This window comes from Marmota monax, unplaced genomic scaffold (genome assembly GCF_021218885.2).
Source record: "Marmota monax isolate L192 unplaced genomic scaffold, Marmota_monax_Labrador192_F-V1.1 WCK01_AAM20220418_F8-fsc00081, whole genome shotgun sequence".
Classification (NCBI taxonomy): Eukaryota; Metazoa; Chordata; class Mammalia; order Rodentia; family Sciuridae; genus Marmota; species Marmota monax.
In genome coordinates, this window is record NW_026695234.1 from 5,230,422 (window position 1) to 5,244,533 (window position 14,112).

The 14,112-nt window shown below is 38.9% G+C and overlaps 2 protein-coding genes across 3 annotated transcripts in view; both read right to left on the reverse strand.

The window, feature by feature from the left end:
• Nucleotides 1–894: 894 nt before the first annotated feature.
• Nucleotides 895–8,697, reverse strand: Atp5mg (ATP synthase membrane subunit g). Its single transcript, XM_046438656.2, has 3 exons — nt 8,456–8,697; nt 2,525–2,685; nt 895–1,099 (listed from the first exon to the last, which is right to left on the reverse strand). The coding sequence occupies exons 1-3, from the start codon at nt 8,505–8,507 to the stop codon at nt 1,001–1,003; spliced, it is 312 nt and encodes a 103-aa protein (XP_046294612.1). The 5' UTR covers nt 8,508–8,697; the 3' UTR covers nt 895–1,000.
• A 2,149-nt stretch (nt 8,698–10,846) lies between these two features.
• The window catches only part of Ube4a (ubiquitination factor E4A), a 34,344-nt gene continuing 31,078 nt past the window's right edge, over nt 10,847–14,112 (reverse strand). For both annotated transcript variants that reach the window (XM_046438633.2, XM_046438634.2), the window contains exon 20: nt 10,847–13,992. In XM_046438633.2, coding sequence (XP_046294589.1) covers nt 13,863–13,992 — 130 coding nt within the window. In that variant the 3' untranslated portion in view covers nt 10,847–13,862. The remainder of the gene's footprint in view (nt 13,993–14,112) is intronic.

A 14,112-nucleotide genomic window follows, 5' to 3' on the forward strand; every position in this document is an offset into this window, starting at 1 on the left:
AGCTTTTACCGATATGATTTAACTACATCACTCTGGCACATGGTATTACTATATCTTTTGCTATAGCAAGTTCTAGTTCTCTCAAGACTTTTCCCCTCAAGTTTTCTGGAAAGCTTAAATATAATTTTTTTTTTCTGTTAGTATTGGGGATGTAGCCCAGGGAGGCTTTACCACTGAGCTACATCCCCAATCCTTCTTAATTTTGAGACAGGGTCTCACTAAGTTGCTTAGGGCCTTGCTAAGTTACTGAGGCTGGTCTCAAACGTGTGATCCTCCTGCCTCAGCCTCCCAGACTGCTGGGATTAGAGGTGTGTGCCACTGTGACCAATTTTAAATATTATAAAAACATTATCCTCATATATTCACCTACCAGGTTGGTATAGTGACATATTTTCCAGTTTCAGGATAAACAGACATGCATTTATTATTATATTTTTTAGTTGTAGATGAACACAATACCTGTATTCATTTTTGTGTGGTGCTGAGAACCAAACCCAGTGCCTCACATGTGTTAGGCAAGTGCTCTACCACAGAGCTACAACTCCAGTCTCCTAGACATGCATTTAGAGCTATATTAATATATCCCCTAAACAATCAAACTTAATATCAAGAAAAACTGTCCTGGGTAACAGTGGTTCAGACCTGTAATCCCAGTGACTCAGGAGGTTGAGGTAGGAGGATTACAAGTTTGAGGTCAGCTTCAGAAATTTAGCAAAATCCTGGTTCAAAAAATAAAAAGGATTGGGGATATAGCTCAGTGGTAGGGTGCCTCCTGGGTTCAATGACCAGTACCACTCCCTTGACAAAAAAACCCCCAAACCCAAACCCCCAAAACAACAACAAAAACCTATGACCTTTTATACAGTACTTGACAGAAAAAACACTGATATCTGATACATCTTATTCTGATACATCTTTATTCAGATAGCAATCTGATCATATATGGTCCAAGAAAACTCAAATGATAAATCAAATATAATCAGATGTTAAAGATAGGTCTTCAAACGTTATAGCCAACAATGCCACGCTTGCCTATGATCTCTCCGATATAAAACCACATCCATACTTCAGTAGCCACCAAACCATTCAGCACAGCTTCCTGGAAAAAAAAAAGGTAGTACAAAAATTTTTTTTTGCAGTTGTAGATGGACAGCATGCCTTTGTTTATTTGTTTATGTGGTGCTAAGGAATGAACCCAGTGCCTCACATGTGCTAGGCAAGCATTCTGCCACTGAGCTACAGCCTCACCCAAAAAGTAGCACCAATTTTAAGGTACCTTCCTTTCTTTATATATTTAAGACTATTATTTTCTAGGACTAAGTGACATAGAATATAAGGACACTATTCAAACTAGAGGGCAATTTAGTCAAAGCCAAGAGTTAATAATGTTAACTTTGCTTAACTGCTGAGGACCCCTGAACTTTCAAATTTTGTAAGTTAAGTAGTCCAGAGCTTATAAATTCTTTCAAAGCATTCTTTAAAGACCTGAACTGACTTAACCCTTTCATTATTAGTTTATGAGACACTTCATGGGCCCTAAAACGACCCACATCCAGAAATAGCTGACACATTTAGATAGGGCATTGATATGAAAGGATGGCTAAAGGAAGGCCAAATCTCTGAAAAGACATTTCTGCCTGGCTGAAGATAATCTGCTTAAAGATGAAGGACTGTTTTCCCATTTGTATTTCCTTTTTATTCACATATTATTTGGTTTAACTCGAAATATTCAGTACTCAGTTTCACAAATCAACATTTTATTGCCCTAAAAAATATATATACATATGGTTCCAGAAAGCAATGTTTCATACAAGTACAAATATGGACCTTGAAACTGGTTGAAAAAAATACCTTTATATAACAAAATTGAGCCTTTTCCTTTTAGTACTTCTAGAAATGAGTTTTCCCCTACAAAATTAGACCAGAGGTTATTAGAATCTTCTGATAAATAACCATATCTTCCAGGATGTAGATTCTAAAGTCAATAACTATTGTTTAGGCTTTTTATACCCTGTGCTCACTTGACTTATGAATGGCAAATTTAAGTAAACATAAAATTTAAGTTCTAATTTTTATGATATTTAATATTCATGTTAATATGATAACCCAGATTTGGTTAGCTTGCTGACTAATATAGTTTAAGAGATATTGTGGCCGAATTGGGGACAATTCCAGGACTAAAGATGAATAAAAAAGTATAAACCAGGAAGTAAGCAATCATTTAGTATAGTAACCAAAATTGGAAAGGAAGATGTTTTCCAGTTTTAAAAAAATGCTTACTTTTCTGTTATAAGACTATTAGGAAAACCAAGAAATAAAATAGCCAATTATTTCTATGTAGATGACAAAATTAGAAAAGTAAATATCTTCCTTGGCAGTCAAAAAAAAAAAAAAAAGAGACTATCTCTCATTATGTTGGATTCAGTCTCATTGAAAACACACATATTAATCAAAACAATCAGAAAAATCCCAAGGGAAGACATTTGCTGTTATGTACATACGTTTTCACTTAGCCCATAGTTACCTTAACTGTAAGCTGTTTGAAGCTACCAGTTTGAGCACTATTGACTATTTTTTTCAGGCTCTGAATAGCTGTAGGGATCTCAGCAGGGGTTGGAGGAACGAGCTCAACCTTGGCATAATGCCAAAATGTGGCCAATCGAGGCTTGGAGTAAGTCACAGCAGCTGGAAAACAAAACAAAACAAAACAAAAAAACCAGGATGAACTCACTAGAGACCGAAAGAAGCAGATGTGTGGGTTGGACACAAATATTTATTCATGCATCACATTCATTCACTGCTTGTACCAAATGTGCACCCGGTGTGAAAAGTCAAAGCTGCTCCTTGGTAACAAGAGGCTTTTAAAGATGCAGAACACCTGTGTCACAGGGAAGTTCAATCAGGCAGGAAACTATAAGCACATTCAATTATGCTGGGATTTCACTAGTGGCCAGCTAGTATGCTACTTCACTTATGAATGGCAAATCTAATTAACTGTAAAGGTACCAGCATTTGTATTCAAACAGAAGAAAACAGCAGAAATTTATTCATATTTTATTGGTAGAGAGATCAGAAAATCAAGGGAAGAGGTCCAGAAGGGGAATGGGGGGAGGAAGGACCTACACAGAATGGCACCCTTAAGAACAAGATTAAAATTTATCATAATATTGGCTACAAATCTAGACAGAATTATACCAATTAGTATCCATTTTTGGTATCCTCATCAATATGTGCTGGATTAAATCTTTCTCTAACAAAGGCACAGCTGTTCCCTTTAATAAAAGTAAAACCTACATGTATTGTTAAAAGCAGCCCAAACTAGACTCTATTACTAAGCTCAAATTCTTCAAGGCATTAATATTTCAAGAAGAGAGATTTTTTTTTTTTTTTAATTTGATACCAGGGATTGAACCCAAGGGCACTTTACCACTGAGCCATATCCCCAGCCCTTTATTATGAGACAGGATTTAAGTTGCTTAGGGCCTTGATAAATTGATGAGGCTGGCTTTGAACTGGTGGTCTTCCTGCCTCAGTCTCCTGAGTCACTGGGATTATAGGAGTGCACCACCATGCCTGGCAAGAAAATAGACACTTAATAAACTGGGAAGATGTGAGACTAGTGACTTCAGCAAGGTGGAGGAAAAAAAAAAAAAAATCAAGCCAGATGTGGGTGATGCATGCCTATAACTCCAGCAACTTGAGAGATGAAGTAGAAGGATCACAAGTTCAAGGCCAGCCTTAGAAACTTAGTGAGATTTTAGCAATTTAGCCAAACCCTGTCTCAAAATAAAAAGGGCCTGGGATATAGTTCAACTGTAAAACGCACCTGGGTTCTCAGTATGAATAAATAAAATAATAAAATCATAAGAGGAACATAAAAATAGCAAGAAGTTGGAGGTAAGCTCAAAGAGTGCTTGCATGAAGCCTGGGTTTGAGCCCCAGTGCAAAACAAAAACAAACAAAAACCAAAACACAAATCCATGAACATTCATAAAATGTCTATCATTATTATTTTTTTTAATTTATTTTTTTAGTTTTCGTTGGACACAATACCTTAATTTTATTTATTTTTTTAATGTGGTGCTGAGGATTGAACCCAGGGCCTCGCACATGCTAGGCAAATGCTCTACCACTGAGCCACAACCCCAGCCCCCAAATGTCTATTATTTAAAGATGGGTTACCCAAGGTTGTTGGAGTTTTTTCTATTAAATGCCTGTATTTGAGTATTTTACTATTTTCCCCCTTAACTGTAGATGGACACAATACCTTTATTTTATTTATTTTATTTTTTTTATGAAGTGCCAGGGTTCAAACCCCCAGTGCCTCATGCATGTTAGGCAAGCACTCTACCACTAAGCCACAACCCTGGCCCAGGATATTTTACTATTCTTAGAATCACTATCTCCCTGCTGGATGCAGTGGTACACACCTGTAATGCTAACGGTTTTGGAGGCTGAGGCAGGAGGATCACAAGTTTAAAGCCAGCTTCTGCAACTCAATGAGACCTTGTCTCAAAAGGGCTGGAGATGTAGACAGTGCTTAAGCACCCTTGGGTTCAATACTTGGTACCAAAGAGAGGAAAAAAAAATAAGAATCACCATCTTACTTATCCTGTGCTTGGGGCCAGGTAGTAACACTAGGTAGACATGAAACACTAAGAGACTATTCTAAAGAGAACTGCCAATACCTACCAAATGGGACAATTAAAAAGTACAATGTCTTATGAAATAGTCAACAAACCATCTTTAAACTTACCTTCAACACAGATATTTGTCCTTTAAAAACAACAACAACAACAACAACAACAAAAAACCCAAACAAACCCAAATAACTGGGGGCTGGGGATGCAGCTCAGTGGTAGAGCCCTTTGTTTAGCATGTATGATTCCCTGGGTTTGATCCCAGCACTGCAAATCCCTCTCTTCAAAAAGAGGAGTACACTGTACATAAAATACTATTTGAGTTGGTAAATGTTTCTTAGGAGCACAAGTTAATATACAAGGGATGAACAAAACATAAGTAAATGAATGATGGATAGTATGAACCAGATTTCTCAGTGATAAGCAAGAAAAGAAATAAGAATAGCCAGGGGCAGTAAGGTGTGCCTGTAGTCCCAGCTACTCTGGAGGCTGAGATAGGAGGGCTGCTTGAACCCAAGAGTTCAGAGCAAGGGTAGGCAACAAAGTGAGATCCCATCTCATATAAGAAAACAAAAAGTAAAAAACACAATAAAGTTGAGAGGTTATGGGCTGGGGATGTGACTCAAGCAGTAGCGCGCTCATCTGGCATGCTTGCGGCCCGGGTTCGATCCTCAGCACTACATACAAACAAAGATGTTGTGTCTGCCAAAAACTAAAAAATAAATATTAAAGATTCTCTCTCTCTCTCTCTCTTAAAAAAATAAATAAATCTTCTCTGTTAAAAAAAAAAAAAGTTGAGAGGTTATTTTGGGCTGGTGGCATACAGAGGTAGAGCATCATGTGCTCAGCATGTGTAAGGTCCTGGGTTCAAGCCCCAGCACAAAATAAACAAAATCAAAACTCATGCTACTGGATTACAGTTGCAAACATCCACGTGAACTCATGTTCACCTTAATACATGGGTGGTATGCATGCCCCGTATGGATTTGTATACGTATCTTTGTCCACTGACAGCCCCTAGAAGCTAATAGTCTAGTAGCAAGGAACAAACTCAACACCAAATCTTAGTTTCTAAATTCCATTATCAACAAAACAAAACAAAAAACTAGTGCTCCTTGGAGAAATGGCCAATACTAAGGCTGAGCAAGAAAAAAAACCAAGATGAGTCTGAAACACCAGATAAATCCTGAGGGATATTCTTCAGGATACAGAGATAGACACCCCAACAGGGTCAAGATCATGAAAGATGAGGAAAGACTGGAAACTTCAGAAAGTAAGGGGGCACATCAAAGGAACAGAAATGCCAACTTAAAACAGTTCTCAATGGCCAATTTGAGCAAAAAATAAAGAATATTGGATAGGCAAAGTGTGAAATAAATGTAAATGAGCCAATACAGTAAGTGACTGAGTAAATAAACGAAGAAGAGACAAATCTTTCTTATAGAAGAATTCCATTTAATATTTGCAGATATTCCCCCCTACAGGAAATGGACCATCCAACCACCCTGGTTTCTGGCTGCAAACCCTCCTACCCCAGGGGCCAGACATAGTTACTTGCTTCTAAACATCAGGTAGGAGTTAGTGCCAGGCATGAGGTAGCACATGATACTCAGGAGGCTGAAGCAGGACCTGGATCACAAGTTCAAAGCCAGCCTGGACTACTTAGTGAGACCTGCTTCAAATTAAAAAGTAAAAAGGGTTGGGGATGAAGCTCTGGGGAGACAACCCTGGGCTCAATTCCCAGTACTGAAAAACAAACAAAAAACCACTACCACCACAGGAAACCCCAAAGATATAGAAAGGGAAAATAATAACTCTACAGGGGAGGAATATATGAAATGCTACCTAAACCAAGGAATAAAAGCTATTACAAGTGATATTATATAAATACACCTTTCTATAGATTGAGGGTATCTCATCTCTGTGGTATTCTTTCTCAAAATCCATAGTTCCAGACTAATCATGAGAGAAACAGCAGATAAATCCAGATTGAGGGATATTCTTCAGGATACATAGACAGACATCTCAAGACAGTCAAAGTTTTTTGAAAGATGAGGAAAAAATTGGAAATGTCACAAATCAGAGGAGATTAGGAAGACATAACAACTAAATGTGATATCCTAAATTAGATCCTGGAATTACATTTAACACACAGGCCTATTCTATAAAGCAAGATACATTTCCATTTCAACATTCAGAGCCTAGTGAATTCTTCCTTTCTGAGTACTTTTGGAAGAATAAGAAGTTATCTTTCAATTGTTCACAATAACAGAGGAAAAGGATTTACACAACACACACACACACACACACACACATACACACACACTTCTTTTTCTTTTGTGATACTGGGGATTGAACCCAGGGCACTCTATCACTGAGTTATATAGGGTCTTCGTAAGTTGCCAAAGCTGGCCTCAACCTTGTGATTCTCCAGCCTCAGCCTCCAAGTTGCTGGGATTACAGGCGTGCACACCATGCCCAGTAGGGATTATATATTTCATAACAAAAATTTATTTTGTTAATACTTTTCCTTTTGAATTTTATCACAGAAACGAGTTCATTTCCCAATATGTGAAAGCCACTAGGAAAAAAATCCATTTGAAATTATTAAAAGTTTTGCCTTATATTATCCACAAAGTCCAAAGATTGAAGCATTTTTCTTTTTATTTACACAAAAGTATAGAGCTTTTTAAACAGATAATTCAAGGATCTCAGTAATATAAAAAATGCAAATAAAATGGGAAAATGTATAACGTGTCTCACCAATAGACTGTGGGGAACACAGACTGTAGGAAGAGAGAATCAAGTATATACTATTGGGCACTGCAAGATTTTCATTGACTCATTGGTGATGAAGTGAAGAGAGAATGAATAAGAAAATCAGACAGCATAATAGGCTTAAAAACATTGCACGTATTTTTCAGAATTCTGCTTTCTGGCCACAATTCAATTTTGATTAAATTTGAATAAAAACTATTTAGCAATTTGATCTTCAACCACTTACTACAATATACCACAACTAATGAAGAAACGTCAATTTAGCTCATCTCACTCTACGAATAAAATGAAGAACTTACAGAAAACAACTGAAGGTTTACCCACAGAACAGACTATTACTCAGGGCTGTGAATATTCGGGACTGTTCTGGTATATAGCGGGCTACAGTGAGGTTCTTCGAACTGAAAAAAATTCCATGAATGTTAAGCTATAATAACAAAGATTATATTATTTATACGAAAACCTTTCAATGCTTATTGGGACGGGGACACTCATCCATAAAGTCCAATTTCGCCTACAATTCCCTTGGGTTAAAGCAGGGCAGAAGGCAAAGGCACCGTTCAAAGCTCATCCCTGCTTCGACATTTCTACTGACTTTTCAATACTCTCCAATGAGAACAAGACTACCCGATGAGGTCAAATTTATGTACTTTCTCAAGTTTCTGCCCTTCCCCTTCCTATCTCTAACAGAGCCATCCCCTCTGCCTCCCTGTTCTGGGGGATCTAAAGGGGCGTAATGGCGCCGGCCGGGAGGTACTCAAGGCTTCCTTCCCCCTACCCCTCTTCACTGTCGTGGTTAGAATTCAGCTCCTTCTAGGTGGTAAAGAGAACCCAAGATGCAGAGCAGAGGAGATGAGGAGCAGAGGAGATGAGGGTCAGAGGGTCACAATCCTCCCACCCGCTCCCTGCACCGCCAGGCCGTCCCGCCCCGGTTCCTGCAGCTCCCTCAGGTCACCACAGCCCCCTTCTTCCCCTCGGGACCTCTGGGCCTCCCCGTAGCCCGTGTACCGGCCTCGGCAGCCTCACACCGCGCTCACCGTTCACTAGCGCCGGGGCCTTCTCCGCGAGGTTACGCACGAACTGGGCCATGGTTCTAGGGCAGAAGGTCCGTTGCCCCAAAGGCCGGCTGAATGTCACCCCCCGGAAGGACTCACTGCAGGACCCTGTGCCACTTCCAATGTCAGGCCGCCCTTTTCCGCGCCGGCTCAAGATACTTAGATGTCCTAGCGCCTTTGAGGAATCTAGTCAGACAATTTATTTTTTTCAGCCGCGGACAGGAAGTGGATTTGAAAAGACGACACTAGAGGATAAATAGGAAATAATGGGATTCCTCAGAGAAAGAGGCATTTCTCGGGGCAGCCACTCGCGGAGGCCCGGAAGGCCGGGGAGGTGAGGAAGTGCGCATGCGTCTGTGCTTTTTTTTTTTTTTTTTTTGGCGCTGACCCGCACAGTTTTGCTTAGGGTGCTCTGGGAGCTTCTCTGAGGTTGTCAAGGCTGGAAGCCATCGTTAAAATGCTCCTAGATCTACACTGTTTTAGAGGCAGAGAGAGTCCAAGGCCAAACAAAAAGTGCAAAAAGTTGGGTGCCGAGCACACTACAAACCAAATCACTAGACTCAGCCCCCCCCCCTTTTTAACATTTTAGGTAGACATAATATCTTTATTATTATTATTATTATTTTATGTGGTGCTAAGGATTGAACCCAGTGCATGCTAGGCGAGCACTCTACCACTGAGCCACAACCCCAGCCCATGGACTTGGCCCCTCTTTAATTGATGTTTTCTAATGTCAATGTCTTGTATCTAGATTGGAATCCAATTTCCTCAGTTCTTTAACTAGTCACAAGGAGCAGTGCAGTGCAGATAGGAGGGACAAAATCCCTTTGATTGAGGGCTCCTTTATGTCAGGCTTTTTTTTTTTTTTTTTTTTTTTTTTTGGTGCCTGGGATTGAACTCAGGGGCACTCGACCACCGAGCCACATCCCCAGCCCTATTTTGTATTTTATTTAGAGATAGGGTCTCATTGAATTGCTTGGTGCGTCGCTATTGCTGAGGCTGGCTTTGAACTTGAGATCCTCCTGCCTCAGCCTCCCAAGCCGCTGGGATTACAGGCGTCTGCCACCGCGACCATATGCCGGCTTTTCTGAAATTTAACGAAAGTGTGGGTGTGTTAGGTATTACCTTCACCGGGAATGAGATCGATGAATACCTAGGGAGTGCAGAGTTCAGAAACGAAGAGGTAGCAGTGTAAACGCCAAGCGGGGAAACATCAGTATTAGATAGGCATGGTGTGGATCTTAGAGATCCTTGAGGGGTGGTTGAAACTTCATAGTTGAGTATGACTGGAATAAAGAGCTGGAGTTGTAGCTCAGCGGTAGAGTGCTTACCTAGCATGCGTGAGGCGCTGGGTTTGATCTTCAGCACCGCATTAAATAAAAAAATTAATGAATGGAATAAAGATATCGTGTCCAACTACAACTAAAAAATAAATATATAAAAAAGAAATGATATTTGATGAGATGAACAGAAGTTATCCAGGCGAAACATGAGCAAAAGTGAAACTGATGAAATGGTTAAGAGATAAAGAAAAGGTTAACTTAGCAATATGAAAATCTTTGACGTTAACTAGCCGTTTCAAAAACAGGCTAGAAGCCAGAGTGATTGGGTGAAGAAATGTGGCTTTAAGGGAATACAAGTCAGAAAATCAAAGCGGGATGTGGAACTCAAGAAAACCGAACACAGAGGAGGGGAATTCACAAGAGCCCTGAGGCAGGAAAGGTGGTGGAGGAATTAGCCTGGGAACAGTGGGACCTTTCCTACCGATTGGGGTGATGGGAGAAGAGCGTGAAAGTGGAGACTCTGAAGTCTTCTGTTCTCAGGGAAATAGAGAGCAATGTCATCTGGTAATGGGTAGGGTGAGAGAATTTGAGGAAAGAGGTTTAAGTTAAGGACACACAGAAGGTTTGTCAGGAAATGTTCAAGACCACAAGTTTGTGGTTACATCACTCTAAAAAAATTGGGTTGGTTTTGATCCAACAGTGGTCTCTTTCTTGGATACTGGGCTGAGGGGAACAGCCGGATTAATCTAGGCTGAGGTCTTGTATGGATGGGTTATAGAACAAAAAGGGGTCAATAAAGGAGAACATGGTGGAAAATGATTAAAATGAAAGACCTGAGGTTTAGGCCAGCTAAAGAAAATGGAGCCAAACAGGGGCTAATTGGGAAAAAAACGTTTTGAGACTCATCTTCTGAAGTAACTCCAGGGTCCCCCCAGAGGCCTAATGAATTGGGTTAGGTCAGCTAGGTCACAAATTATTTGATATTGATAATACCTACCAAAAAACAGCGTAAGTTAGAGTCCTCTAGATTTTTGAGGTATTTCTGAAACTGCCACTAGCTTTTAATACTATAATAAAATGACAACAAAGGTTGTAAGTCAGGTGTTCATTTATTAAATACAAGTTTGAACAATCACCCCCAGGCAAGTAGGACAAGAAGTAACCTTCCTGGAATGTTTCAAAATAGTTATGTTGATCAAGTTTTACTTTAGTCAACCATTTTGATGTTTTGCTCTTCATTTTGTTTCTAGGTTCCTTTCCTGTTTTGCTGTTAGAGCATGTACATTATTTCCTTGCATGACAACAGTGCAGCATCAGCCTCTGGCTTGTAAAGGCACCCAGTAGACTTATACCCCGAACAGTGGCTGCTTAGAAACCAGCATCAAATAAAGTCATGAAGCTTTTGTAGGGTGTGATCCCAAACAGCAACAGGTGCCTTCACCTGCACCATTAAAATACCTCTAATTTCCTTCAGCTTTCACATATTAAAAACTATACTAAAAAAAAAAAAACTGCTTGATAAAACCTATTTAAATAATTTTCCAAAGTATTAGCCTCTTGGTAAGTTATGAGCAATACCAGAGCTGATTAGAGTCTTCATTTTCCTATCATACTCCAGCAAAGCCAACACATAAAACTATGTATGTCACATATCTACTCTTAAAGATTTAGAACTGCTGCTGAGTTCCGGACAAAGCACCTCCTTACATATCCAAATGCATATATGCACCATATTGTACCAAGATGATAACTTATTTAATGTCTCAATTTTTTTGACATCCTAAGTTACTTCACAGAAAGAAAGAAGGCACAGAGGACACTTGGTTCCTTACCAATAGTGTCCTTAAGCTACACACTTGCTTTTGTGATAAGTTTAAAGATATTCAGCAGCATTAATGGTGCCACAGCTATTCATAAAGAGGCTCAGGAAAAGAGTTTTATATATTACAAAAAAAAAAAAAAAAAAAAAAAGCTTGCCAGAAAAGGCGTACAATCTGAAGGCAAAGTACAAAACAGATACTGGAGGCAGCATAGAGGTTGTTAGCTAGAAAGCTTCTGCAAACAGCTGCCTTCTGAGGTTTTGTGCCCATTTTCCTCTTTATTCTACAAAACTGTTTTTTCCTCCTTCTTAAAATGAAAACATCCTATTAGATTGGATTCGGAAGATAATGCAAGTACATATACGTAGAAGTTTATTTTATACACAGGTCACTCTCAGAGAAAAAAAATAAGGAAAATAAATATGAAATGAAACTGACTTTATAAGTCCTATCAACCCACACCTTAAGGCCTGGGGAACACAATGAATTAATCTTACATTCTGGCATTTTGCAGGTGTCCCAGATTCCCTTTTCATTTATAAGTGCAGCAATAGACGTCTATTTTCTATCATGGGTGGTAGGCCCAATCTGATTTGAGTTTTCCAGCTGATTATCAAAAACACATCAAGGACTCCTTATAGCAACTTGTGCTAGAATATTGTAAAACTACTATCATATTTGAAAGAGGCCGTAGTTAACGATGTCCTCTAAAGAAAGCAATGATCCCTATTTCTAAATTGTATCACTTTTCTTGTCCCTTATGATATCTCTGGGCTTAGATGAATACTAATATAAAGACAATCCATAGGGGAATGTCCCTCACTCGGCATGTTAAGCTACACAATTAAGTAGGGAACTCAGGCCCAACTTGTAAAAGTGGGGTACTTCCACTTACTAACTACTTGGGGCTAAGTGGATACTAAATGGCTTGTGGACAAGGTTTTGCTCAAATTCCTACTTTATTAATTGATGACCCAAGGCTATGTTAGAAGCAGCTCTTAGAGGCCAGGCCACAAGCCCAAACAAACATTAAATATATACATTTTATAGTCTCAGAATTTCACCTGTCTAGAATGAGTATCTGAGTAAACATGGCCACACACTGCATATATCTTACTATGGAAGAGACAACAGAAAGTGGCACTCAATTTATATTATACCAATATAAAAAAGTACATGATATGTATGTATGTGTGAGATATACTGTTGATATTAGTGTCTTATATGATGTTTTTCATGTTTACAATATTTGTTGCCTAACTTCTAATCAGGTCTAGTCTTTGTAACAATAGATTTTTTTTTTTTTTTTTTTTTTTTTTTAAATAATTTTTTTTTATTGTTTAATTTTCGGCGGACACAACATCTTTGTGTGTATGTGGTGCTGAGGATCGAACCCAGGCCGCACGCATACCAGGCGAGCGCGCTACGGCTTGAGCCACATCCCCAGCCCCAACAATAGATTTTTATAAGAGAAAAAAGGTCTAATAGTTTATTAATCCCTTCACCCCATAATTTTTTGACTTAAGTGTCTAAAATGCAAGTTTGCCCAATCATTAATCCTCATAAAAAGGCTGCAGGGCTGAAGTTTTGGTGGTGACAACCCCATGAGAGAGTGTGTGTTTGTGATAATATCTTGAGTTACAAGATAACACAAAATTAAGAGCTATCAACAGAAGTTGCATAAGATTCCTTTTAAAAAAAAATCTATCATCTTATTCAAAAGTCAACACGAACATCAAGGTATCTGCTTTTATGTGAAATGTTGTTTTGTAACATCATAGAGCTATAACAAGTATAAGGGCTTAAGTCCAGATCATGAGGACTAGTAAATTTGCAGGATAATGCAGGATTTTCTGGTTATATCAACTGTCATTGAAATACGTGACACTGCAGACTTACAAAGTACTGCTCACTAAAAATGTCTGGGCAGTACTTGGGGAGAAAAATAGTAAAGTGGAGGGAAGTTTTAGCAGTTGAACTAATAAGGTAGGAAAAATAGGAATAGAGAAAAAAGGCTGAAAATTAGTGATTTATAATCACTGGGTGATTATAAGAAGTATAATTTCCTGCAAGCCAGGGGAGCACTGACAAATTCTCAGAAATCTTAATTATCATAATTTGAGCAAAAGCAGTTCTAAAATTTAATAAAGAAGATAAAAAAAAAAAAAGAAAAAAGAAAAGGAGGAAAGAAAAAAAAAAGGAAAGGAACAGAACTAAAAAAAAAAAAGAAACCAATTGTTTATCTACACTCTGGGGTTGGTTTTTGGTTTGCTTAGTTCACAGTATTTATTCAAGTTGCTCCTTTTGCTGTTGTTTCCTCTCTGCAAGCCACCGTTGGATTTTTTCTTTTAGTTCAGTGTTTGGCCGGATCTGATCCATGGTGAGGGGACTGCGGTTAAAAGGATCTGTTTGGTCACTGGGACAGAGAGAGAGAGAAAGGGGGTTATTTTTATGAGTTCTAGCATCCTAAGCCAAAAATAAAGCATCTTACTTGGACTTTGACTGAAGCTAACCATTCATTGCAACTATGAGTCAA

What these genes read in the sequence shown, in the direction of transcription:
- Atp5mg (XM_046438656.2), bottom strand. Translation starts at nt 8,507, where the DNA reads ATGGCCCAGTTCGTGCGTAACCTCGCGGAGAAGGCCCCGGCGCTAGTG. An exon ending in GGCCCCGGCGCTAGTGAACG is followed by an intron (nt 2,686 to 8,455) that starts GTGAGCGCGGTG and finishes TTTGTTTTCCAG; the next exon opens with CTGCTGTGACTTACTCCAAG. An exon ending in TCAAACAGCTTACAGTTAAG is followed by an intron (nt 1,100 to 2,524) that starts GTAACTATGGGC and finishes TTTTTTTTCCAG; the next exon opens with GAAGCTGTGCTGAATGGTTT.